Below are 27,837 nucleotides of genomic sequence, written 5' to 3' on the forward strand. Positions count from 1 at the left end.
CCCACAGCGGGGGCGTGTCGCGGACTTACGCAGAACCTCCCTGTCTCGGCACGTCAGTTCTCTACCCCAGGAGGAATCGAGCTTAGACCCAGAAGTTTCCTCGCACCTCCGGACGTGGGAATTACACGCTTGGACGTCAAACCCAAGCGGGTGAGAGCCAGCAGATGGGAAGAAAGCTGGGAGGAGCGCGCGCCCCTGCCACTCCCCCTGTGCATTTGGGTGGCAGCCCTTTAAGAACTAGCTAATTCGGGACTCCTCCGGGACTGGGCGGGGAAGCCACTCCAGGATTGGCCGGTTCGGGTGCGGGTGTCGCTTAGCAGCTGCAAATAGAGATTCAAGATTCGCGCATGCGCACCATCGCCTACCTGCGCCTGGGCCGCCAGTGACCTGGGCCGGGTCCGCCCGGTGGGCTGAGGTTGCAGAGGAGGCGGCGGGTGGTACGGCGGTGAGGCGGCGCGACGGGCGGGCGCCGACTCCCGGAGGCCGCCGTCGGGGCGAGGTGAGGGCTGGCGGGCGGAGTCGGGTGCCCCGGCCCGTTAGCGGAAAGCAGGCGGTGTCGGGTGTGGCGCAGGGCGGGCCTGGAGGTGGAGGCGGCCCCGGGCCCGCCCCGCCCTCAGGCCCGACTTAGCCCCACCCGGTTTCGTGGGTCTTCCCCGAGTCGCCTGTCCCCCCTTTCTTCCCCGGGCGGCTCTCTGGACTCGGGGACAACCGGGGCGCGCCTGCTGGAGCCCTAAACTGACTGATGCGCGTGGAGCGCTGCTCCCGGTGGGAAGAGAAGGGGTGTGTCCAAATGAGAGAGGGGACGATTTCCTGGATTATCCTTGATTATCCACGAAGCCCCGGTCTGAGTACTGTTTAATTTTAATTGCAAACTTCCCTTACCATGCCGAAATTATACGACTTGGTTTACCAAATACTGGGTGCACTGGACCAGCTTTTCCGAACATTAGATGTAGGAGGTGATGTACATTTGTGTCCATCACAGGCTTACCTTCTAGACCTCCAGAGACAGAAGGATAAAGCACTCTGGGAAAAATGAGGTTTTTAGAAATCAAAACCACAAAAGAATTATTCCTAGTGGCGAAAAGTATTTGGTGACATTTGTTACATGGTCAGAACAAAAAAGTAAAGCTCAGACCAATGGATAGGGTAAATCTTAATTAAATTTTACAAAGGAATTAATCCCGATAAAGGTAATTTTAGTAAAATTAAAATGTAAATAATTGAAGGTGGTTTCATATTGGTAAATAGAATTAAATCGATATAATAGAGTCTGCTCTGGAAAATACATTGTAGACAATGCGGTTATAGCTCTGTTTGTCTTTACAACACAGAAGACATCTTGGAGTCCGAAAGTTTTATTCTCAGAAAGAGCCTCAGAAACAAGCTGCATCCAAAAGGTGATTGAGGGTCAGAGAGGAAAATTGGCTTATTCAAAGTAGCACAGCGAGTGAGGAGTAATTGTAACAAGTGTGACCCTAGGCCTCTGCTCCTTCTATTAACAGGTCTCTGATTAGTTGAGTAGTAATGCTCTAGGAGAACGAGAAAACAGAAATAGGGTAGCTGTGATCCCCAAAATTGGATTTAGAGAGGCAGAGTATATTGAAAAGATTGTATAGGCTTTCAGATGTTTTCAGTAAGGAAGTTTGGGTTTGAAACCTGGCTCTCTCGCTTATGTCTTAGTTTTCCTACCTGTCCAGTGTAGATCATGCCTACCTCATAGATAGTTTTGAACAGTAAATAACATTATCAGTTTAAAAGTTCCTAGCACAGTGCCTCGCACGTAATGTTAGTCGCTATCAAGTTCAGTCCCCTACTCTTTTTAACTCATTTCAGAGTTATGTGTACCCTCCCTATCCCCATACCATCCCCAAGAAACATGGAACAGAGGATCCTGAGTAATCTACACATTAGGTTACCGGTTCTCAAGTTGAAGATGAATTCAATAAGGGTGACTAACCCAGTTTTGTTTTCTGTATTGTGTATTTGAGGAGTGGGTAATATGCCTCATGGTGAAGACTTGTGTTTGAGTATTTGTGTGCCCAATGAAATTCGTTGTTTGTTTGCATTACTGTTTTGCAAGGCTTGGTCGTGGTCTGGTCGTTTAATGCTGTTTTTCTCTCATGCTTTTTCTTTCCCTCTTTTTTGGAGGAGGAGGGGGAGGAGCATTTGTGGTAGGGATTTGGGGGTGGGCTAAGGGTGAGGAAAAAAAAAAACAATGGGAACAAGCAAGGGTGGCCTCCAGCTAAGGACAAAGTCTTTGCTGGTAGAATAGGGATAATCTATGACACGAGCAGTTTATAAATAGATGCTGAGAAGAGGATTTAGGAAATGGGGGAGGCAGATTAAAATGTAATTTTTATAAAGCGTGGTAGCAGTGACTTGGGTATGTATATTTGATTACTAATTCAGTTTCTACTTCAGAAAAATTCCATCTGTATAAATGTCTTTTTCTCTCCAAGTAGAAATTTATTGTGGAAAAGTGTTCAAAATACAGATTAGGATATGACAAGATCTGAAAACCCACATTTCTTGTTTCAGTGGGCAAAAATAAGGCAGCTGTTAGGTCATTCATTCGTTTGCTTAACAGTTTTTACTGAAGGCTTCTCATGTGTGCCAGGCATGGTGTTAGGTTAGGAAGCCAGTCTACTGGCTTGTAGAGGGAGCCAGGAAGACCTGGAAGAGACTATTGTCTTTGTGTGAGTACTCTGAGGGTGCTTTTGTCTTTGTATAATCGATAATACATTTTTTTTTATTATTGTGGCATGATTTTTCAGATTTATACCATTACTTCTTGTTTCTTATTTTTATTTATTAAAAAATATTTTTTTAGGGGCACCTGGGTGGCTCAGTCGGTTGAGCGTCCGGCTTCAGCTCAGGTCACGATCTCGCGGTTCGTGGGTTCGAGCCCCGCATCAGGCTCTGTGCTGACCGCTTGCTCAGAGCCTGGAGCCTGCTTCGGATTCTGTGTCTCCTTCTCTCTCTGCCCCTCCCCCGCTCATGCTTTGTCTCACTCTGTTTCTCAAAAATAAATAAACATTAAAAAAAATTTTTTTTTTTTTACATTTTATTTATTTTTGAGAGAGACAGACAGACAGATAGATTGTGAGTGGGGGAGAGGCAGAGAGAGAGGGAGACAGAATCTGAAGCAGGCTCCAGGCTCCGAGCTGTCAGTACAGATCCCGACACAGGGCTGGAACCCACGAATCACAAGATCATGACCTGAGCCGAAGGCAGATAATTAACTGAGCCACCCAGGCGTCCTACTACCTCTTGTTTTTTGAACTGAATACTAGTTAAATGCAGATAGCTTTTATTTTAATTAATTCTGAGATTAGAATACCTTCTAGTTTGGAAATGTCATGTAGTTATGGAGCTGCTCACTATGAAACATGTTTTTCAACATTCAAGCAGAAATCATTGAAACTACAGTTAATTAGCAGAAAAGATTATTGATCTACTTATAGAGATGCTTATTTTATTTTATTTTTAAAGTTTATTTATTTTGAGAGAAAGAGAAAGCATGAGTGGAGAAGGGGCAGAGAGAGAATCCCAAGCAGGCTCCACGCTGTCAGTGCAGATCCCGAGACAGGGCTCAAACCCACAAACCACGAGAGCATGACCTGAGTGGAAGTCAGGCGCTTAACTGACTGAGCCATCCAGAGCCCCTACTTATACAGATATTTAAAAATGATGCTTACACATAAAAAGCAAGTGGGAGCATAATTTAAGTAAGTGATACAAAGATCTGAAGTTAATACTTTATTCTTCAAAGTTTATTTAAAAATAATTCCAGGGGCGCCTGGGTGGCTCAGTCGGTTCAACATCCGACTTCGGCTCAGGTCACGATCTCGTGGTCCGTGAGTTCGAGCCCCGCGTCGGGCTCTGGGCTGATGGCTCGGAGCCTGGAGCCTGCTTCCGATTCTGTGTCTCCCTCTCTCTCTGCCCCTCCCCCTTTCATGCTCTGTCTCTCTCTGTCTCAAAAATAAATAAAACGTTAAAAAAAAAATTAAAACAATAAAAAAATAAAAACATAAAAAAATAAAAAAAATAATTCCAGTTTTAGGAAATTGCAAAGATAGTACAGAGTGGTCCCATATGCCCTTTACCCTACTTTCCCCCCCATTGGTTACATCTCACTTAGGTATAGTACAATATCAAATCCAGGAAATCAGCATTGATTTAAAGTATGTATAGCTTCATACCCATTTTAGCACTTAATGTAGATTCCTATCACCACCGTCGCAAAATACAAAATTATTCCATCACCACAAAGATCTTTTGTTCTCCCTTATAATAATCACAACCATTCCCCTCCTCCCCACCATCTCTAACCCTTAGCAACTACTAGTCATTTCTCCATCTCTGTAATTTTGTCATTTTGGTAATGTTACATGAAAGGATTCCTACGGGGGGCGCCTGGGTGGCTCAGTTGGTTAAGTGTCTGACTTCGGCTCAGGTCATGATCTTGCGGTCCGTGGGTTCGAGCCCCACATCGGGCTCTGTGCTGACAGCTCAGAGCCTGGAGCCTGTTTCAGATTCTGTGTCTCCCTCTCTCTGACCCTCCCTCGTTCATGCTCTGTCTCTCTCTGTCTCAAAAATAAATAAACGTTAAAAAAAAAAAAAAAAAGAAAGGATTTCTACGGTATGTGACCTTTTGAGGTTTGTTTTTTTTTTTTTTTTTCACTCAACACAGTGCTCTTGAGATCCATCCAAGTTGTTCTGAATTTCAGTAGTTCATTTCTTATTACTGCTAAGTAGTATTCTGTGGTATGAATCTAATGTTTTATTTAACCATTCAGTATTTGTAGAATTTTTGGTTGATTCCAGTTCTTGGCCATTACAGATAAAGCTGTTATGAACAATTGTACACAGGGTTTTGTGTGGATGTAAATTTTCATTTCTCTGGGATAAATGCCCAGGAGTGTGATTGATAGATCATATGTTAATTTCATGTTTAGTTTTGTTTTTTAAAGTTTATTTATTTTGAGAGAGAGAGAGGGAGAGAAGCACAAGCAAGGGGAGAGGCAGAGAGAGAGAGAGGGGAGAGAGAGAATCCCAAGCAGGCTCTATGCTGTCAGCGCAGAACTTGACATGGGGCTCAATCTCAAAACCTTGAGATCATGACCTGAGCTGAAATCAGGAATCAGATGCTTAACTGACTGAGCCACCCAGGCGCCCTTGCATGTTTAATTTTAAGACACTGCCAAAAAAATAAATAAGTAAAAGTAAAGGACACTGCCAAACTATTTTCCAGAGCGACTCTACCATTTTATAGTCTTACCTGTAACGTATGAGAGATCCACTTCCTCTGTGTGCCTTGACAGCATTCACTTTAAAAAAAAATCTTAGGTGTTTTCACAGGTATAGAGCATTATCTTATTGTGATCTTAAGTTACTATCCCTGACTTGTTAGTGATGCTGAACATCTTTTCATGTGCTTATTTGCCATCTGTATATTCTTTTTGGTGAAATGTCTGTTCACGTACTTTGCCCATTTTCTAACTGGATTTTTTTTACTGTTGAGTTTTGAGAATTCTTTATAAATTCTAGATATACAGAGACCCTTGTCAGATATGTGGCCTACAGATATTTTCTTCCAGTCGCTGGATTGTCCATGTTCTTTCTCCTTTTCACGTGAGCTTTTGCAGATCGAATGTTTCTAATTTGATGAAATCCAATTTACTGATTTTTGTGGATTATGCTTTTGGTGTCATGTCTAAGAACTCATCCCCAAGTCCTGAAGATCTTCTCTTACATTTTCTTCCATTTTTATAGTTTTACTTCTTAGATTTACATTTATGATCCATTTTGAATTGACTTTTATGTAAGGTGTGAGGTTTGGGTCAATAATTTTTTTTTCTATAGCTATCCATTGCTTTGGCACCAAATATTGAAAAAATTGTCCTCCCTCCATTGAATTGCTTTGCACCATTGTTGAAAATAATTTAGCTGTACTAATGTAGATCTATTTCTTTGTTCTCTCTTCTGTTCTATTGATCTGTGTGTCTGTTCCTCTGCCAATACCACACAATCTTGTCTACCGTAGCTATATAATAAGTCTTGAAATGGAATGGCATGGTTCCTTCCACTTTATTCCTTTTCAAAGTTGTTTTAGCTATCTTAGTTTCTTTGCCTTTCCATATAAATTTTAGAATACTCTATCTTTACAAACTGTCATTCTGATATTTTTATAGGAATTACATGATACCCTTATGTCAGTTTGGTGGAGAATTAACATCTTTACTATGTTGAGTTATCCAATCTGTGAACATGATGTATTTTCTCATTTAAAACTTTTTTGACTTCTTTCAGCAGTGTTTTGTAGTTTTCAGTATAGAAGTCTGTACATGTATTGTTAGATTTATAAGTATTTTATTTTAAAAATTATAGCTTTATTGGGATCTTTTTTTTGGTGTGATTGTAAATGGTATTGTATTTTTAATTTCGGTTTCTATGTGTTCTTGCTAGTTTATAGAAGTACATTGATTTTTGTATGTTGATATTATGTCTTGCAACCTTGTTGAACTCAATAGTTCTAGAAGGTTTTTTTGGTGGGCTCCTCAGGATTTTTCATGTAGATGATTTTGCCATCTGCAAATAGGAGTAGTTTTGTTTCTTCCTTTCCTATCTTTATACCTTTTATTTCTGTTTCTTGCCTTGTTGCACTGAGTAGAACTTCCAGTAATGTGTTGAAAAATAGTTGTGAGAGCAGACATCCTTGTTCCTGATTTTAGAGAGGAAGCATTCAGTCTTTAACCATTAAGTATGATGTTAACTGTAGGCTTTTTGTAGATGCTCTTCCTCTAATTGACGAAGTTCACCTCTGGTCCTATTTTGCTGAAATTTTTATCATGAAGCAGGGTTGAATTTTGTCAGACACCCTTTCTGCATTAATTGATATCATTTTTTTTTTGGCCTTTTAATATCATGGATTATAGTGGTTGATTTTACTATGTTAAGCCAGCCTTGCATCCTGGAATAAATCTCATTTGGTTATGATGTCTAATTCTTTTTATTATATTGCTGATTTCTAGTTACTAATATTTTGTTAAGGATTTTCACATATAAATTCATGAGTATTATTGGTCTACAGTTTTCTGGGTTTAATATCAGGGTAATATTAGTTTCATAAAATGAATTTGGAATTATTTCCTCCTCTTTTATTTTTTGAAAGAGATTGTGTGTAATTGGTGTTAATTCCTTTTTACATGTTTGGTAGTATCCTCCAGTGAAACCATCTGGACTTGGAGATTTCAGAGTTTTAAAATTACAAATGAAAATTTCTTAATAGGAAATTTAGTTATAAGATTGTTTAAATTACGTTTCATATTGGGTTGAATTGTGGTAGTGTTTTTTGAGGAATTGACCATTTTACCTACATTGTCACATTTATGGGTGTAGAGTTGTTTATAGTATTCCATTGTTTATTTTTTTGATGTCCATAGTGTCTATAGTGATATTTCCTGATTCTTGATATTAGTAATATGTCTCTTGTCTAGTTTTTTCTTTGTTGTTTTGGTAGAGATTTGTCAATGTTGTTGATCTTTTGAAAGGACTAAAATTTTATCTCATTGATTTCCTCTATTACTTTTCTGTTCCTAGTTTCATTGATTTCTATTATTTCCTTCCTCCTGTATGCTTTGGGTTTTTTGTTTGTTTGTTTTCAGTTTGTTTTTGTTTTTTGCTCTTCTTTTTCTAGTTTCTTGACATGTGAGCTTAAGTTGTTATTTTGAGACTTTTCCTCTTTTTCAATGATAGCATTTGGTGCAGTAAATTTACCTCTTAGCACTACTTTAGCTGTGTCTCACAAATTTTGATAGGTTTTCCTTTTTATTCAGTTCAGTGTATTTTTAAATTTCCTTTGAGACTTCCTTTTTGACTCATTGATTATTTAAAAGTGTGTTGTTTAATTTTTAAGTGTTTGGAGGTTTTTAGTGCCTCTCTTTGATTAATTTCTATTTTGATTACATTGTGGTCCCAGAACACACTCTGTGTGCATTTTTAAAATTTGTTGAGGTTTGTTTTATGACCCATGTCTATCTTGCCATATGTTCTGTCAGTGCTTGAAAGGAACTCTGTTGTTGGATGGAGTGTTCTATAAATGTTGATTACCTACTTTTGTAGATAGTGATGTTAAGATCTCCTATATCTTTGCCGGTTTTCCATCAATTGTTAAGAGTGATGTTGAAGTTTTCAACTGTAATTTTGTGGATTTGTCTATTTCTCCTTTCACTTTATCAGTTTTGCTTCACCTATTTTACACCCCTATTATTTAGTGCATATACATTTAGTTTTATGTCTTCTTGGTAGATGTATTCTTTAATCATTATGTAATGTTTTTCTCCATCTTTGGAAATTTTCTTTGCTTTGAAGTCTGCTTATGATATTAATATAACTTACTCTTTTTTTTGATTAATGTTTGCATGGTATATTTATTCATTTACTTTCAATATACCTATAATTGTTTGTTTTTTAATTTTTTTAAACGTTTTATTTATTTTTGAGACAGGGAGAGACAGAGCACGAACAGGGGAGGGTCAGAGAGAGGGAGACACAGAATCTGAAACAGGCTCCAGGCTCTGAGCTGTCAGCACAGAGCCCGACACGGGGCTCGAACTCACGGACCAAGAGATCATGCATGACCTGAGCTGAAGTCAGCCGCTTAACTGACTGAGCCACCCAGGCGCCCCTATACCTATATTGTTATATTTGGTGTGAATTTCTTGTAGAAAGTAAATAATTGGGTCATGTGTTTTATCCACTTTATCAATTTCTGTCTTTAATTATGTATTTTGACCGTTTACATTTACCGTAATCATTGATATGTTAGGGCTTAATATGGTGTTTTACTTTTTGTTTTCTGTTTATTCTGTTTTCTTTCTTCTTTATTTATTTATTTTTTTAAATATGGAACGCTTCACCAATTTGTGACATCCATGCACAGTGGCTACACTAATCTTCTCTGTATCGTTCTAATTTTTAGTATATGTGCTGCCAAAGTGAGCACTAAAATTCTGTTTTCTTTTTTCCTGCATTCCTGTGAATAATTCAGACATCTTTTAGAAGTCCATTTGTATTTACATATGGTGTTTTTGAATGTATCTCTTTGTATAGCTTTTTCAGTGGTTGCTCTAGTATACACCTGTGTACATATGCATACTTATATATGCATGTATGTGCATCTATGTTTGTGCATATTTATGATTTATCAGTTTCCTGGAGACAGGATTTTACCATTTCAAGTGAAGCATTGAAACTTTTCCTGCCTTTACATCTCTGTACCCGCCATTACTAATTGTCTTAAATATTTCCTCTAAATACATTGAGAGTATCAGAAATGTTCTAGTAACTTCAGTCATCCAACATAACTTACAAAACTCATGAGAAGTATAGTCTATTGTATTTTCCCATGTTTTTATTCTCTTTGAGTTTGTTTTTGTTTCCCAAGTTTCCTTGTTTTATCATTTCCTTTTTGTTTAGAGAACTTCCTTTAGCCATTCTCTTAGAGCAGGTGTGCTGACAACAAATTCTTTTAGTCTTCTTCATCTAAATATGTTTTAATTTTCCTTTCCTTTTTGAAGGATATTTTTGCTGAAAATACAGAATTCTGGGTTGGCAGTTCTTTTCTCTTAGCACTTCAAAAGCGTGCTTCCTTTTGGCCTCCATGTTTCTGTGAGAAATTTGCTGTCGTTTGAATTGTTTTCCCCCCTCTGTATTATTTTCTGCTGCTTTCAAGATTTTTTCTGCCTTTAGTTTTCTTAAGTTTGACTGTTACTTTTGTTGGCATGGATTTCCTTAGGTTTATCCTTTCTGGGGTTTATTCTTTTTTTAAAATACATTTTTTAATGTTTTTATTTATTTTTTGAGAGAGAGACAAAGCACACGTAGGGGAGGGTCAGAGAAAGGCACAGAATCCAGAGCAGGCTCCAGACTCTGAGCTGTCAGCACAGAGCCTGACGCGGGGCTCGAACCCATGAGGAGTGAGATCATGACCTGAGCCAAAGTCAGACGCTCAACCAACTGAGCCACCCAGGTGCCCCTGGGATTTATTCTTTTTGAATCTGTTGCCTTATGTCTTTTGCCAAATTTGGGAAGTTTTCAGACATTTCTTTGAATACTTTTTCACTCCTACCCTCTTTCTCCTCTCCTTAGGACTCCAGTGACAGGTGTGTTAGATAATTTGTTATAGCCCCACAGTCCCTGAGGCTCTGTATAATATTTTTCAATCTAACTTCTCTCAGATTGTTTAAATTAAGTAATTTTTATGTTCTGTCTTCATGTTGACTGATTCGATTCCTTCTTCTGTCCCCTCCATTTTGCTGTTGAGCTCATCTATTGAGTTTTTTACTTCAGTTATTGTATTTTTTTACATTCTAAAACTTCCCTTTGGTTTTTTATACCTTCTTTACTTTGCTGAGACTTTTAATTCTTCATTTGTTTCAAGTGTGTTTATATTGCTCATTGAAGCATTTTATGATGGTTTATTTTATTTTTTTATTAAAAATTAAAAAAAAAATTTTTAATGTTTATTTTTGAGACAGAGAGAGACAGAGCCTGAGTGGGGAAGGGGCAGAGAGAGAGGGAGACACAGAATCCGAGGCAGGTTCCAGGCTCTGAACTGTCAGTACAGAGCCTGATGTGGGGCTTGAACTCACGAACCCTGAATTCATGACCTGAGCCAAAGTCGGACACTTAACTGACTGAGCCACCCAGGCACCCCTATGATGGTTACTTTAAAGTTTATCGTCTTGATGTTGGCATCAGTTGATGGTCTCTTCTTATTCAATTTCAGATTTTCCTGGTTCTTAGTATGACCAGTGGTTTTTTTTTTTTTTATTAAAACCTGGACATTTGGGGTGTTACGAGACTCTGGATCTTATTTAGATCTGTTTTAGTTGGCCTTTGTTGACACTGTGTTATTAGCAGGGGTGGTGGAGGTACTATCTCATTACTTCCAGGTGGGAGTAAAAGTTCAGGTTTCCCCACTGGGCCTCTTTTGGGTCCCTGAAGAGAAGGGGATTTCTGTTTCCTTAATGATACAATGGGAGAGGCTGGCTCTTTGCTGCCTGTAGCTCCCTACCTGATCTCTGACACTCCAGCAGTGTGGAGAGTTCGTGGGGACACCTCATTACTGCCAAGCAAAAATAGAAGTCTGGGCTCTTATTTCAGCCTTTGTTGTGGGTATATATGATGGCTGCAGTTTTTCTGTGGTGGTTGACTGGAGTAGAATGTTTTTGTCTAAACCTTTACTGTTTTGCTAGGCTGCACGCACCTTTCCTGGTTCTTTGGCTGGAGAGACCAGGCTCTTTTTCATTGTTGGGCTTTTTTTTTTTTTTTTTCCTGCCTGCATTCATTGGCATTTCTGGGTTGCCGGTTTCTCCAGCACCAAGACTAGGATATCTGAGGCAAAAAGAAAATTGAGCAAACTCATAACTGTGCCATTCCTCAGGTTCCAAAGTCCCTAGCCAGTCTGCTTTCCTGTCCCCACCTTTCAGATGTTTATTTATGTTTATGTTGTATATAGTGTCCATATTTTTTATACCACTATTAGTGGGAGTAGGAAAAAGCCTTTCAACTCTACCTTTTCAGAAGCAAAAGCCCCCAGTTCATTCTTTTTTGAGCAGTGGTCAGATCTCTTATGAAAGTACAGATCGTCTCATCATAGTTCTTAATCTGAATTCGCAAACATCAGCTCCCTACAGTATGCAAAGCTCTTACCAAGCGCTGTGAGGACACAAAGATGAGTCTCTCCCTATTTGTACTAATTTTTTTTTTCATTTTTTAGAATGCAAAGTACATTTTCAAAAAGGGAAAAACAATGTTGTCTCTGCTCTTAGACTCTAACACAGCAGTGTGTAAAATCCCTCCACCTCTCAGGCAGCTGTTGTCCTGTATGTTTACACACTCATATGTATACACAAACACAAGTAACGCTTAATATCCCAGTATCCCCTTCATTTAAGCATCAGAAAAAATTTTAAATATCTTAAATGTATGCGGATTTCACTAGTTTCCGGTACTAGTAACTTGGGAGAACTGACCAACAGTTTTATTTATTTTGAATGCTATTGTTTGGTCACCCCAAGGATCAAGTGGGTCAAGCAGAGAATCTAAAGGGACAGTTGTGTCCTTTAGAGAGTGGTAGAACTTGTTCTTAGATTACTATCACTTGTAAAAGTTCACTGTTTTCCTTTCATTGGTTTAACACAATACCTGGCACATGGCAGATGCTCTATAAAAACAGCACTAGAGAGGCTATTTGGGGGTTGACAGTTGGAATACATGTATATTGCTTTTCCTTTAAAGAGCAGAGAATTTACTCAGCCCCCTAAGCAGTGTCTTTCTTATTTTGCCTTGGGGCATTTCTGTCCGGTCTCTGACTCTCTTGGTATCTCATTAATTCATTGTCTTTCTCGCATTCTCTCTTTTTTAGGCGTGGTGGGGGGGGGGGTGGGGGGGGTGGGGCTCAGTGTCTTTATATTGTTCTTTCTTATCTAGTAGTGTTTTTAGAAACATCTTCATTGCAAGTATTCTTTTTTTTTTTCTTTAAAGAGAGAGAGTGTGTGTGCGTGAGTGCACACCAGCAGGGGAGGGGGCAGAAGGAGAGGATGAGAGAATCTTAAGCAGGCTCCGTGCCCAGCACAGAGCCCATCTCAGAGCCCTTCTTGGGGGCTTGATCTCCCAACCATGAGATCATGACCTGAGCCAAAATCGAGAGTTGGACGCTGAATTTACTGAGCCACCCGGACACCCCTTAATTACAACTATTCTTAAACACTCCTCTACGTGCCTTGCAGAATAGTTACAACTTGCATGCACTGAAATAACACTGTTCTTAAGGTAGCAAGCAAGTTGTCGTTCTTGTTTTGCTCCTAAGGCCTAGTCTCAAGTTGATCTTATAGTCTTCCCCTGTCTCTATCAGGGCTTTGTGCCTGTAAGTCTTTAAAATTTTGTTTCTAGGGGCGCCTGGGTGGCTCAGTCGGTTAAGCGTCCGACTTCGGCTCAGGTCATGATCTCGTGGTCCATGAATTCGAGCCCCACGTGGAGCTCTGTGCTGACAGCTCAGAGCCTGGAGCCTGCTTCGGCTTCTGTGTCTCCCTCTCTCTCTGCCCCTCCCCTGCTCATGCTCTGTCTCTCTCTGTCTGAAAAATAAATAAACATTAAAAAAAATTATTTCTAAATTAAATATTTCAAGCATTCCCGAAAGTATAAGAAGGTCATGAGATTAGCCGCAACACACCCAATCCCTGATGACCTCTTTGGTACCAGAGGCCTCAGCGTTGGCCAAGCAGCTGGGGTGCGGCCCACATGGCCTTCTGGCAGTTGGCAGGGCCTGCCACTGGTGCTGGGAACATAGCAATTTTGTGTGTGGAGGTATTTTTCCTGGGGCTTTTCACATGTTTACTCTTGAATGGAAAGTGTGGGGAGATGGGACAAATGGACTTTGTAGGATCTGTTGGCTAGTAGACCAAGTTTTCTTTTTGCTTTCTCTTGTTTTTATACCACTGCAGTCTCTTCATGGGTAAAATGGGAAGAATTATTCATTTATGCATTCCAGATAGGGTGTTTATTCTTAGAACCTACACTTAGGTAATGGAAATGAAAAATTAGTAAAATAGAGAACAAGGAGATAGGGTCTCTGAGAATTCGGAGGAGGTGGAAGACTTCCAGCCAGACAAGCCTGGGAAGGGGTCATGGAAAGGGTGGCTGCGGATTTGGATATGGGGAGATCAGAGGAGGAACAGACAGAGGAAAAGAATCCGTAGAGGCACAGAGGTGAAGAGAGTAGTGTGCATCATGGGGGTTCCCCTTTCCTACTCCTTGTAGGAGTTGAGAGGCCAAATAAGGTGACGTATTTGGAGTTCTTTGAAAGAAAAGCCCACCAATGTGTATACCTATTCCCATCCTATCAAGTAGAGGACCTCACGAACAAAATCTGTGAAACGGGATGTGTGGGTGCATGGAAAGACCCATTAAAGCTGCGTTCGCCACCTCACTGACCCCTGGTTGTGGGGCTGCCACGGCCTACGTGTGTAGGTTATGGCCTGTGCAAGCACCTGCAGAGTTTGCAGATGGGGCCAAAACCCAGCCAGGCTCTGCCAGGCTCTCTTTTCACCCTGAGAAGCGTTTTGGTCTGATTTGCCAAAGGCACCACGAGGGCTCAAGATCTGATTCCTTTTGTTGCTTAATAGTGCCCACATTTCATGGCCAAATATTGAGTAACTTACTGTAGTATAATTTGCTAAATGATTTCCTTTAGCCATCTGTAGGGACTCAGTCATCATTTTGAAGACTGGCTTGGGATCAAACACTTGGAGAAATTCAGGAGGACATGCTATTCTCCCTCGGTTCCATTTTTACCTTCTGTTCTCCTTGCCACCAACTTCTGGTTGGATGCTCAGAATCCCTCTACTGCAGGTGAGGATAAGACAACAAAACTGCTCAGCACCTACCTGCCTGGGTGACCTGAAACGCATAGGTCACTGGGCCCCATCCCTGCTGCTTCAGTGTCTGGTGTTTCCTGTCCCTTCGGGGCCGTCTTGCTACCTGTGTCCTACTACCCACTGTCATTGCTGCTGCTCCTGAGCCTTTCTGGCACTGCTTCCTTGCTTCTCCATGCCTTTCTCCCTCATCCTAGTTGGTAAACTTCTGGAAAGGGAGAGATTCATTAGAGAGAAGGGAAAGGAGGATTATAAGTGAAGAAGAGACAGGAAGGAAAATGAAGGGATGAAGACAGGCCGTGACCTAGCAGTAGAGGCCAGGGAAGTAATAATAAAGGCAACATTTGCAGTTACAGTGGGGTGAGGGTGAAACAGCCAGAAAGGACGTTTCAAGGGCAGGGGTGTCTCTCTTACCATCATCTGCCTTCAGTAACAAGGTGCCTTTGCTTTCCTCAGGTGTCCTCATGACTTCCCCTGCAGACCATGTCTATGATCCTTTTTGCCTGTGTGGTGAGGGTGAGGGATGGACTGCCCCTCTCGGCCTCCACTGACTTTTACCACACCCAGGATTTTCTGGAATGCAGGAGACGGCTCAAGACTTTAGCCTTGCGACTGACCCAGTACCCAGGTCGAGGTTCTGCAGAAGGACGTGACTTCAGTATACAGTAAGCAAGCATGCTCACTCTTCCACGACATCCGCAAACTTGGGTTTACTTTTAACCATATGTTGGGGTAACATGAGGCCGATCACACTGTGTGTTAAGAGTAGGTCTGCCGTCAGACAGCAGTCTGAGGTCGTGTGCATTTACAGCCATCGGATCAAGGGGGTGTGCTGTTCCCACTCTTGCCCTTCTGTTGGTGGGGTTGCTCTTGAGTGTCGGGAGACCTGGGTTCAATCAGTTTTCATGTCTGTAGTTTGGTAGTTTATTCTGCATTAGATGGAGGGGTGGAAAAGCTGAGGAAGGGGGAGAAGTCTAGGGTATAATGTCAGAGAGGGAAAAGGATGAGAGTAGGAAAGCCAAGAAAATAAAAGACTTCTAATTCTTGCCTTTAGTTTTTTACTTTTTAAATTTTTCGCCTGTTTGGTTTTTAAATTTAAATTAAAAAAATTTTTATTATGTAACGGAGCAGGGGAGTGAATAATGAGCACAGGTAGGTCCCTTTTCTGAGGGAACTTAAAGGCTAAGGAGGGAACAAGAGAAATACCTAACTGAATATCATACAGTAGGGAAAATGCTCCAGTGGAAGTAGGAATCAAGTGGTTACAATAATCCTAGTAAGAATGGCTAGTATTGTTGACTGCTTTCTATATGTCAGGCATTGTTCTAAGTGCTTTATTGGCCTGTGAGGTGGGTGACAGTATCATACGTGTTTTACAGAGGAGAAAACAGGTGAAGTGACTTAGCTGAGGTTGTCCTGTTAGTAAGTGGTAGGGCCCGGATTTGAGTATGGGCAACTGGGCCCCAAGGGCTGCTCCTCATGTGTTCTGTCATTTCTTATTCTAGGACTAAAATGCACGAAGCCATTCCACAGGAGGGCGCAGGGGTTGGCAGGTTTTGAAGTATCACGATGGCTTGTCATAGATTTTACATCATTGTTTTCCATTATTTGGGCCCTCATTTGCCAGGTTTCTCCTGCTCCCTTTGAACACTAAATTTTTAGTTGACCTGATAAGGTAGGGTCCTTTTAGGGGAATTCAGCCTCAGAATCCGAAAAACAAAAGGAAAAGGCCAGGCTTGACTTGGGGCTTGCTGGTGTCGTTGGGCAAGAGGGGGCCTGCCTGAAGGGGGCGCCAGGTAGCAAACACATGTGGCCGTTACCCTGTGGTGTGGGCTCTGGGGGCTCAGGAGCCAAAGCTGAGCTGCCTCTGTCCGCATTTGTGCCTCCTTTCTCTGGGTGCCCAAAACCACTGTCCTTCATGTCCCTCCCTCATTACGCTCTGATTCTCTAACACCTTATGGGATCTTGGTGCTACGCCTCAAACCTTTCTCTGTTAAGAAAACATCTTTGACATCAAATGAAATTATGGGTGCTTCAGTCATTTTTTGAAAACTAGAATATAAAACGTTCTGCTCATTTGTATTTTGAATTAAATATTCACCATTATTTTCACAGATGAAACTGAAGTTTGTGTGTTTTTTTTTTTGTACAGGTGGGTAGTACTATAGCTTATTTTATAGTTAAGGAGTTATGTTCCTACGGTTACCATAACAAATTAAAACAACAGAAATTTATTCTCCCACAGTTCTGGAGCCCAGAAGTCTAGAATCGCGGTGTCTGCAGGGCAGTGCTGTCTTGGAGGTTCTAAGGAAGACTCCTTCCCATGCCTCTCTACTACCTTCTAGTGGTTGCTGGCAGTCTTTGTCATTCCATGTCTTTTAGAAGAGTTACTCCAATCTCTGCCTTCTTGGTTACATGGCCTTCTTCCCCTCTGTCTCTAAAACCACATTTCACACCCGTCATTGGATGGAGGCCTACCCTAATCCATTATAATCTCATTTCATCTTAATTGTATCTGCAAAGACTGTTTCCAAATAAGGTCATGTTCACGGGTACTGGGAGTTAGGACTTGGGCCTATTTTTTGGGAGATACAAGTCAGCCCACAAATAGGGGCTTCTGGAAAATTCCTTGTATAAGGAGCAGGTTGTCTTTTTTTTTTTAATTGACAAAAGTTTTTATATAGAGACTTGCAATTATGAGAAGATGATAGAACAATATAACTGTAAAACTCTTTTCCAGAAACATTCTGAAATGTGAGTAAATGTATATGAGAAATTATTTTAAATGTGTAGCTGAGCTTAAAATAAAGAATTCCCAAGGTGCCAGAAATGATGGGGAACAGAGTATCAGGGTGTGGTAAGTGTGTGAGCTGACATTGAGGCTCTTGGGTAATAAGTCAGTCATGGTAAACTCAGGGCTTGAGTTTCAGTACCCATTAAGGGAGAGGCCTTTGGGCTTGAGGTGTTGTGAGAAGACCCATGGATGAAGAAGGGATTCTTGTGAGGCCACACACAGCCCAGGTGGAATGAAAATAGGTGAGAAATAGCCACCCACCAGTACAGGGTAGCTCATCTCTACCTGGCTTTGAATGGGAAGGAAACACAAAATCTCATCTAAGAAATTGAAACCCAGCTTCTGTGCCTCCTGTAGGATTGGAGTTTGAGTTTATACTCTCCATGGTCTAGGAATTCCTAAACAAGGTTCAGCTCTCAGTTTTGGTTCCAGACTGATGACACTCCTGGAGTAGCTGGCCAGAGCAAATGGAAAACCACTCTGGAAGGGACTATACCACCAATGCTGCACATAAAACCACTCTGGAAGAAGTGTGCCACAACTCAGTGCTCGAGAGATTCTTAAAGAAGGAAAAAAAAAAGAAAAAAGCTCCACACTGGTCCCCTCTCACCAAAAGTTACAGGACAGCAGAGGAGATACTCTACAATGAGTGTGAGTCAGTAGACACCACAGACAGGAGAACTCGAGTCCCTGGAACTTCAAATGGTAGCATGACATTCTGAAAAGGAGTAGAAAAAGGAGAGAACCCTGCATTTATTTTATGAAACCAGAATCACCCTAATACCACAACCAGATAAAGAGTGTGCAGGAAAGGAAAATTACAGGCCAATATTTGCATAGACACAAAAATCCTAAATAAAACATTAGCAAACTATATCCAGTAAGTTGTGTGTATGTGCATATGTACAAACTCATAACCTCTTGGCTTTATTTCAGGATGGCAGGATGATTTAACATTAGAAAGCTGTTGATGTGGATTAAAGAAAAAAAATATTTTCCTCAATAGATGCAGAGAAGTCTGAGGCTACTTCTCCCTCATGAAGCGTGCATCCTTTGTGCACAAATTAGTAGGAGTGATTGCACACTGTCAGTGGCAAATAACGGCTGTCTATTTCAATTTTTTTTTTTTACATTTATTTATTTTTGAGAGACGGAGAGAGCACAAGTGGGGAGGGACAGAGAGAGAAGGGGACAGAATCTGAAGCAGGCTGCAGGCTCTGAGCTGTCAGCACAGAGCCTGACACGGGGCTCGAACTCACAGACTGTGAGATCATGACCTGAGCCGAAGTTGGACGCTCAACTGACTGAGCCACCCAGGTGCCCCAACTACTCTCTATTTTAGAGGAAGGACAAGAGAGTCCCAGGGAGGTCCAGCTGAAGGGACTGTATGCATGCAGCAAACGGCTCCAGGGCTGTTCAAGCCCAAGGAAGAGCAGGGTGGAAGCATCGTTGTGTCTGAATATGGGATGGGAATACAGGGGTCTGTTCCCCGGTAATGGAGATGCTGCCCTTTTGTTTCAGTTTCTCTTCATTGGGGGATGTGGCTTGCATGGCTATCTGCTCCCGCCAGTGTCCAGCGGCCATGGCCTTCTGCTTCCTGGAGACCGTGTGGTGGGAATTCACAGCTTCCTATGACACCACCTGTATTGGCCTAGCCTCCAGGCCATACGCCTTTCTTGAATTTGGTTTGTAACCCTCTTTCTTATTTACTGTTCTCTCACGGCATCGTATGTGTAGAATTAATGGTTTAGATTTGGCTTTGACCATCAGGGAAAACCACTGCAGGGGCTATAACATGTCACTGGAGATCAGTTTTGTACCAAGAGATTTCAGTGAAGGAGCGGCCTGGAGAGCTTCAAGGTTTAACGCTGGCTCTTCATCTCTTCAGAGCCTGAGGCAGGTTGGGGAGTGGTAAAACCACAGCCCTCTGGGACAGGGGTCAGCAAACTGGTCCAAGGGCCAGCTGCCCCTGCCTCTTTTTCTTGTAAATACAGTAGAACCCAGCTACGTTCATTCTTTTCATGGGTCGCCTGTGGCTGCTTTTGCCCTTACCCAGCAGAGTTGAGTAGATGTGACAGAGACCATATGGGGCCTAGAAGCGTCAAATATTTGCTACCTGGCAGCTTAAGAAAATTTGCTAACCCCTGCTCTAGAGCAGTGCTACTCAAAGGCTGGTATGGGAATTTGTTCTATCATGAGGGAGGTACAGAAAGTGAGAATAAGTGTCCAGAAACTCATATGGTGATTTGACATTCCTGCGGTATTTTTTATTGCATTTTATCAAAGAATCAGTCTGTAACCATTTGGAAATAAGAAAAACTGCCCCTTTATTCAAAGGTCTGAGAAATACTGCCCTGGAAGAGGATTGTTTTCTCTTAGGCATTGTCAGAGAGGCTCGTAGAGGCTCGGAGGCTTTGGAGCACAGCATGGTAGCTGTAGCCTATGCTCTCTTTTCCTCAGGTGTGAGTCAAGTCATTCTAAGCTCTTGGGAGAACAGGAGTAGAGGTGGGAGTGGGGGGGCATCCTGTGGCCTGTATGTAAACTAGCTGCTGTCTCTGTGATGCCCTTGAATGAGCAGCAGTCGGTACTAAGGGTCAGGTGCACAGGCGTGTTGGCATGTGTGCTTCCTGGCTGTACTGCCGTAGCCCTCGTACTCCCTCACGTGGTCCACTGGCTGGTGCATTTTGTTGTCACCCAAAGGTGCTGGCAAGCTCCCTGGTACGCAGGCCTCTGCCAGGCAGACCTGTGATGTAGACAGAGTTCTCCCCGGTTCTCCCTGTGAGGCCTCGTCCACCGCTGCTCTCAACCCCACTTCTTCCTACAAAGAGGCACGCTGGCCCCAGGCAGACCACAGCTGTGGCGGTTGATATGCAGTGTGGACCGTGTTCTGCTCCCCGCTGCTCTGCATGTGCCTTCCTTCTAAAGTGGTGTGCTTGATCAGACAGCAGACCCTGCCCCGGCCTCGTGTTTGCTCATCACTGAGTGAGAGTAGAATATAACGGTGGATACTAGATACCGGCCTTGTGCGTGATTTTGCTTTGCCAATGTGTACGAAACTCCAAGTGCTTATTAAAACTTGGTGATCGATTAATACTAAGGCAAACGAAGCAATTAAAACCGATATCTTTCAAGTATGTGATTTTAGTTTGCACAAAATATTCACATTTATTTGTAAGTTTTTTCTCCCGCACCTTTTTTGAGGTAATTCATTCAAGAATAACTGTCTCCCCTTTTTGTTAAGCTTTGCATCATTCTGTGAACGGCCCAGGATTGTACTATCAGCAGTGGCTGAGTAAGACTCCAGCCCCTATCCCTTGACTCCCTCATCACTGAGGTTCCGGGAAGCATTGTTGCCTTCTCTGTGGACAATCGCATTTTAAGTATTATGCACTGAAGAGATTGATGAGACCAGTAATGAAACCCAGTGAACATCTGACCTTTAGGTGTATCCAGACACTCCCAGAATCTGGCTGACTTACTAGCTTGCTCAGAAAGGTGAACTTCATTTTGCACATATTGTTCTGTAATATCCATTCTGACGCAACTGCTCAACTTGGGTTGCTCTCTTTTTGCAGATAGCATCATTCAGAAAGTGAAGTGGCATTTTAACTGTGTAAGTTCCGCTCAGATGGAGAGCAGCTTAGAAAAAATTCAGGAGGAGCTTGACTTCCAGCCTCCAGTGGTTCTCACTGTGGAGGACACAGATATAGCGAATGGGATAATGAACGGTCACACACAGATACACTTGGAGCCTGGTAAGTGGTTTGCTCTTCTCTGATGTTGGTGAAGATGAGGTGACATTAGATATTTCAAATGCAATTGGCTTTTTTTTTTTTTTTTTAAACCAGGGAGTTGTGTTTTAGGGGATGGGTGTCTGGAAAATATGGACTGATCCTGTTTCCAGGTGACTGTTAACAAAAAAACTGTCACCATAGTGCGTCGTTCTGGGGAGGGGGCGGTGCAACTCTTGATGAAATTCAGAAGAGTGACTTGTTTTCTCAACCAGGGTGAAGTCTACCCGTTTAATTGTAAAGGGAAGTCATTCGGTTTTGCTGGAAGTCACTTACTAAAGTGTACAGATTTGTCTGTTCTCTTTCTCTCTCTTTTTTTTTCTTTTGACAATGAATCCTCATTTCATCTTATCACTTAGTGAAAACATTGCAAATCTCCACTGAGAAACCATGCCCTCCTTGACCTGGGAGGGAAGGGCCTTGGGGATGAGGGTGGGCAGGGCCAGAGCCAGGGCTTCGAATGTTCTCAGTTTGCTTCCCCGCGAGCCCTGTGGATTTCCGAGCTGGGTGCCCTGGCACTCTGTGGCTTAGTCCGCCGTTAACACCACTAGCCACTCAATGCCTAGCACGTAACAAAGCATGATTTTTTTTTTTTTATTCCTTGTTTATGATTACACACACAAACTAATTTTTAATTAAAGTAGAGTTTATCTTCTAACCATTCTGTAATGGTTTAAGAGCACATAACAAAGCATGATTTTTCTTTTATTCCTTGTTTATGATTACACACACAAACTAATTTTTAATTAAAGTAGAATTTATCTTCTAACCATTCTGTAATGGTCTAAGAGCACATAACAAAGCATGATTTTTTTTTATTCCTTGTTTATGATTACACACACAATTAAACCAATTTTTAATTAAAGTAGAATTTATCTTCTAACCATTCTGTAATGGTCTAAGAGCTGAATCCTTCTTTGAAAGATAGAGTTGTCTACACTATAACAGTCTAATTATTTTGTTTTAACAGTTTTTATACTAAACTCACTGCTTGAATTTTAAAAGTGGTGTATTAAAAATGTTCACATTTTGGGGGGCACCTAGGTGGCTCAGTCGGTTAAGCGTCCGACAGCTCAGGTCATGATCTCACGGTTTGTGAATCTGAATCCCCGTATAGGGCTCTGTGCTGACAGTTCGGAGCCTAGAGCCTGCTTCAGATTCTATGTCTCCCTCTCTCTCTGCCCTGACCCCACTTGTGCTCTGTCTCTCTCTCTCTCTCTCTCTCTCTCTCAAAAATAAACATTAAAAAAAATTTTTTTTTCCTTAATGTTCACCTTTTTGGCTTAACTTTGTGTTTTGATTTAATCTATTTAAATTTAAACCAAATACATTCCTGGATTGGCTTTTATGCCAATCAGTAACATGTAATTTATACTAGGAATGAACTTAACTTTCGTAGAAGGAAGACTGGGTAATTGAGCTGCAAGCTTCTTCTTTTGCCATATATAAAAATGGGGTGGCTCTGTAATGTATTTTGTTTTTCAACCACTTAGACAAGAGGGGTAAAATCCAGAAAACATCAACTTGCTTATCTTTCTAGGACATTTTACTGTGGTTTGACCCACCCTATTGTCCTGAGGCTAGAATCTTTACAGGTAGCATGTTCTGTTCTAACAGGAGCTTTGGTAGCTCAGTGGAAACTCTAACACACTAACACTAGGCATCCCTTGGGTTGTGGCTAGATATTTGTGTGTGTGCATGTGTGTGCGCATGTGTGTGTATGTGGGAAATGTAAGGACCAGAAGGGATGATTTAAAAGATCATACTAAGAGAATGGGGCAGGGTGTCACCATTTAATAGTGTGAACCAGAATCGGTCTTGGTAGTTATCTCTGAAGAGAGAATGATCATTTGGTCTAGAGTTCCAGAAACAGATTGTGGCTCAAATAATCAGTGTTTTTACCTCCTCTTCCCAATTATTTTAGAATTTAAAAAACTGCATTTGCTGCACTTTGCCCCGGAAGCCCACGAGTCCCTGAATACTGTCTTTGTTTAGAAGCTCAGAGTTGATAGAAATGCTGTCAGTTTGGCAATCAATTTACAAATAAAGCCATAAATTGCTTTACATCAGGTTTTCTCAGCCTAAGCCATACTGACATTTTGTACTGGATAATTTTTTGTTGTGAGGGGCTGTCTTGTACATTGTAGGATGCTTAGACGCATTCGTGGCCCACTAGATGCCAGTAATACCGTTTGCAGTTTTGACAACCCCAAATATCTCTAGGCATTGCCAGTTGCCCACTGAGGGGCTAATCGCCCCTCTCTGAGAACCACTGCTGTAAGTAGAAAGAAAATCAGGCCTTGGAAAACCTGTGCTTAACTCAGAGACAGTCCTCGTGCTGAAAGAAACTCACTTCAGATTCCCAGATCCATTCTGTCCTCCATTTCTTGCCTTTTTGCCATCTAACAGCAGCTGCTTTTAATTAATATGTTTGTTATTCTGTGCTTAACATAATGAGCCTATCATTAGTGGAGGTCTAGTTAATGTCTTTGTTTATTTTTCTTTCATATAGAAATTATTTTCACTAGACACTTATTTTTTTTAATTGTGAAGCTCCTAATTTCCGAATGGAGCCAGTGACAGCCCTGGGTGTCCTTTCGCTCATTCTCAACATCATGTGTGCTGCTCTGAACCTCATCCGTGGGATTCACCTCGCAGAACATTCTCTACAGGTAACCTTTGTTTTTATAGTTTAAATTGAAGGACCTATGATGGCAGAAACTGATGGGGGAGACACTTTATTTGTAAGGTTATTATGTACAAAGGTTTTAACAATTGTTTAATTAAAATTCAATTTTTATTTTAAAGTTTATTCTTTAAGTAATTTGAACAAATATAAAACTTGCTCTTTTGTGTCTGTTGTCCCAAGAAGCCAAAGGGGCCTGTCACGGGGAATTGGTGAGAAATAGTTTGCTACAGGGACATCCTTGGGGCCCCAGGAGTCACCCCAGGGTCCTGATTGCTCGTCAAGAGCAAATCTGATTCTCAGCCTCTGAGGTTCAGGCTGTTTCTGCCTGTTAAAAAGTTGCCTCCTAGTCTGATTTATATCAAGCAAGATGCCACTTCCCTATGTCTTTGTCAGAGAACTGTATCATTAGGCAGTTGATTTGCCGGGCTGCTTAAATCAAAGCAACTTTCTATGTCAGGGCTCTTAAAATATTTTTTTAAATTTTGAAGTACTTAAAACACTTTGAAAAAGCATAGAATCACTGTAGGCATAAACAGATAGATACCTCATTTAAAAATAGAGCCATCGTGCCCACACCATCACTGCAGTAGCTAAAGTCTGAAGCATGGCTGGTGTTGCTCTCAGGAGACTAATGTAGACTGACCTGTGTGGAGAGTGGCAGCAGGCCTGTGCTGTAAGAGTGGTGACCGCCTGTTACTGCGTCCTGTCTTTGGCCGATGTGTGCTGTTTCCTACTCTTGTTTTTTATGATTATCCATGCCCAGATACTTACCAAGCGTCTATACGCACTAGAACAGTTACATGGCCGACAAGACAGTTAAGATGGGGCACAAAGTAGAATGTGGTGACATCACTAAGGAGGTGGCAGTACCTGAAGAATGCAGAATTAGGGAAAGCTTAGTGCTGACAAATGAGTGGATTTTGAGAGGCAGTAGTGTTGGGGGGCATTCCAGCCTGGGGGCTTCGTACAGATGCTCAGGGACAGGAGGGCACATGGTGTGTCCAGGCTGTTGGAAACAGTTGCATGTCAACCCCGGTTCTGGTATAGAAACAGGGCGCTCTGTCCCAGTCAGGGATTTTGCATTATCAACCAAACCAGACCCAATGAGGTGTGAAGAGCTTCATGTCATCGTTTTTCCTTTCATCGGAATATTCCTTTTCTCCTGTTTCTTACATTTGTTTTAGGTTGCCCACGAGGAAATTGGAACTATTCTGGCTTTTCTTATTCCTTTTGTAGCCTGTATTTTCCAGGTGGGTGAAACATTGATATTTTGAGTGGGTTGAACCCGTGACCTTATTTTGTTCTTCTGTTGGGACCGTCAACTTATTTCTAGATGTGATTTTGTTCCACCAAGGCCTGTCACGGAATACCAGGCCCTTAGTGGAACCACGCTAGGCCCATCCTGTCCAGTCCTCTCATTTTACAAAGGAATAGCATTAGACTCAAAGGGAAAGCCATTTACCCTAGGCCGCAGAGCCTTTCACAACGGCTGAACAGAAGCCAGGAATTTTGGGACTCACATTTCAAGAAAGGAAAGATGAGAGTGCTGTGGGGATTGGGTTACCTGACTAATGTGAGGCAGGGTGTTGCTTAGTGTCATGGCAGTCCAAGTATAGAAATGTCCTCCTGCAGAAGTAACAGCTGCATGTGCGCGCATGTGTGTGTGTGTTGTTTAAATACAAGACTAGGTAAAAACTTTTTTTTTTTTTAACGTTTATTTATTCTTGAGACAGAGAGAGACAGAGCATGAACGGGGGAGGGTCAGAGAGAGGGAGACACAGAATCTGAAACAGGCTCCGGGCTCTGAGCTGTCAGCACAGAGCCCGACACGGGGCTTGAACTCACAGACTGCGAGATCATGACCTGAGCCGAAGTCGGCCGCTCAACCAACTGAGCCACCCAGGCGCCCAAAAACTTTTTTTTTAATAGTCATACCATCTGACTCAAATCTGTCGTTAGGAAACGAGGCAAACATTACATTAACTAGTGGGTTTTTACTGTTGGTTACTGTTTAGTTACTTTCAGATTTTTAAAAAGATTTATTTGTTTTTGGGAGAGAGAGGGTGTGAGTGGGGAGGGGCAGAGAGAGAGAGAGAGAGGGAGACACGGAATTTGAAGCAGGCTCCAGGTTCCGAGCTGTTAGCATGGAGCTCAACGCAGAGCTTGAACTCCTGAACCTCGAGATCGTGACCTGAGCTGCTTAACCGACTGAGCCACCCAGGCGCCCCTGGTTACTGTTTAGTTATTTTCAAATAAGCTGCATACTTACAGGGCAGAGTAAAATGGAGCTTTTGAACCCCCTGTAGGCAGAGTTAATTCTAGTAAAAAAAAAAAAAAAAAACAAACCTGTAATTTTCTTTCCCCATCCTCCATAGAGGCTTGGATTTTATTACCTTGTCTACATTCTTAAGCTTTTTTTTTTTTTTTCTTTTCCTTTCAGTTAAAATTTATTTTCTCAAAGAACACTTCTTCTCTCTTCCACATACATCCCAGAATGGTCTATTTTTTAAGAGTGACATGATTGTGGGAAAAGAAATTTTCAACCCAGGACCAAAAATGCACTCATTTTTTAGAAATCCAAGCGTCCCAAGCCTCGAGTGTTGCCATTTGAGGCACCGAGAGCCTGTATTCCAGGGCTGCAGGGATCTTGCACTTTGGCCTTCGTTCCCCCAACTGCATTCTTACTTGGGTAGCTCTTTCAGTGGGGAACTCTTTCCTCCCACTGGAGCTTGAGCCTTTGTCGAACTGCTCTGTGTTTTGAGAATGTGCTTTTTGTTTTTTTTTAAACATTGAACCAAAAAGTTACTTTTGGCTTTTGTAGAACAAGAATGGCCTCTTTTCTGTGTGAATGCCCTACACAAAATGTTAGTCCCCCTCCCTGCTGTGAGACCTTTCCCTGTGTCAGAGATGCTTTTGAAGACACGATAAGGAGGATGTCTAAGGAACATTGGTCCCTGATGTCGTTGGAACTCAGGAAAAACAAATAATAAAAGCATAGCTTCTTTTACTGGCTTTCCTACCTGTCATGACTCCCGGAAGGAAAAGTCCAGTTGGAGACCAGTCGTTCTTGTTGGGGTGTCTTGGCCTGGCTGTCTTCCCCTTACCTGCACCTCTTCTTTCTCCACAGCCCACAGCCTGGGCATTTCTGTCTGTAGTTCTTAAATGTTTTCAAGAGTGTCATGTTCTAATTCCCCCTGTGACATCTGTTCCACTTTTCTTGTCTCTCCTGGATCTCCACTTTCATCCAGTGATTTGATTAACAGCAGCTCACCTGGCAAGGCCGGGCTCCATTGTCATGATTTCAGTTTAATGAGCTACTATGTGTGAGATGACACTGTGTGAGCAGGTGTAGGAAGTGAGTCCTGCATCGGACCTGTGGCTGTTTTCTCCTCTCTGACTGGACTGCCTCTTATGGTGTCATTTCAGTGTTATTTGTACCTGTTCTACAGTCCAGCCAGGACTGTGAAGGTGGTGCTGATGCTGCTCTTTATCTGCCTGGGCAACATGTACCTGCATGGGCTAAGGAACCTCTGGCAAATCCTTTTCCACATAGGAGTGGCTTTTCTGTCTTCATATCAGATACTGACCAGGCAGCTTCAGGAGAAGCAGTCTGACTATGGAGTATGAAGATGACATCATGTGATGAATGGATCCTTTCGTTTTCTTGTGAGAGTCACCTCTGTTTCCCTTTTTGCTTCTCGACTTCACCTCGAGTTTCCATCCTTGAAGTTCCTTTCGACCAAACCAGAGTGATACCGAAAGTTGGGGATTTTTAACAGGAGCGATGGAAAGCACGAGGTCGCCCCAGCCCCGGTTTTGTGCTGGGCATCATGGCGGAATCTCCAGTTCAGCACATTTACTTAGGACAGCAGAATCTGGGGGCTCATTCAGAAGGAGCATTATTAGAAGATCAGAATGGAATTATTTTGGTCTTTTAAATTGAATGATGCAATAAACCACTAGATTCAATAACACTAGGTTTAGTAACTGGCGGTTGTCTCTGAGGAACCACTTTAAAACCCACATCAGCTTTTCAGTCTAAATGGGACTTGGTTAGTTTTTTGTAGAGGGTCAATACAGGGTGAATTAAACATTTTAAAATATGGTTCGTAAGTATAA

At 42.0% G+C, this 27,837-nt stretch overlaps 1 protein-coding gene and 1 non-coding gene across 6 annotated transcripts; one reads left to right on the forward strand and one right to left on the reverse strand.

Annotated features, from left to right (window-relative positions):
* SEC22C (SEC22 homolog C, vesicle trafficking protein) lies at positions 1–27,837 on the forward strand. 5 transcript variants are annotated; one of them, XM_049628935.1, is made up of 8 exons: positions 1–499; positions 1,335–1,400; positions 14,901–15,109; positions 18,760–18,923; positions 20,814–20,993; positions 23,583–23,701; positions 24,903–24,968; positions 27,145–27,837. In XM_049628935.1, the coding sequence occupies exons 3-8, from the start codon at positions 14,928–14,930 to the stop codon at positions 27,343–27,345; spliced, it is 912 nt and encodes a 303-aa protein (XP_049484892.1). In that variant the 5' UTR covers positions 1–499; positions 1,335–1,400; positions 14,901–14,927; the 3' UTR covers positions 27,346–27,837. The 5 variants fall into 5 exon arrangements, with proteins under 5 accessions (XP_049484892.1, XP_049484895.1, XP_049484897.1 ...); XM_049628938.1 differs by lacking the exon at positions 1,335–1,400; XM_049628940.1 differs by lacking the exon at positions 1,335–1,400 and having other exon boundaries at positions 1–150.
* On the reverse strand, positions 8,905–9,010 carry LOC125922193 (U6 spliceosomal RNA). The gene has a single exon (XR_007457629.1). It is a non-coding gene; the product is annotated as a U6 spliceosomal RNA (small nuclear RNA).

The sequence above is a fragment of the Panthera uncia genome, chromosome C2 (assembly GCF_023721935.1).
Source record: "Panthera uncia isolate 11264 chromosome C2, Puncia_PCG_1.0, whole genome shotgun sequence".
Lineage (NCBI taxonomy): Eukaryota > Metazoa > Chordata > Mammalia > Carnivora > Felidae > Panthera > Panthera uncia.

Excerpts from the sequence above, each read along its gene's own strand:
- SEC22C (XM_049628935.1), top strand. The coding sequence starts at position 14,928 with ATGTCTATGATCCTTTTTGCCTGTGTGGTGAGGGTGAGGGATGGACTG. Across the intron at positions 15,110-18,759 it reads GGACGTGACTTCAGTATACA|TTTCTCTTCATTGGGGGATG; the intron begins GTAAGCAAGCAT and ends CTTTTGTTTCAG. Across the intron at positions 24,969-27,144 it reads TTGTAGCCTGTATTTTCCAG|TGTTATTTGTACCTGTTCTA; the intron begins GTGGGTGAAACA and ends GTGTCATTTCAG.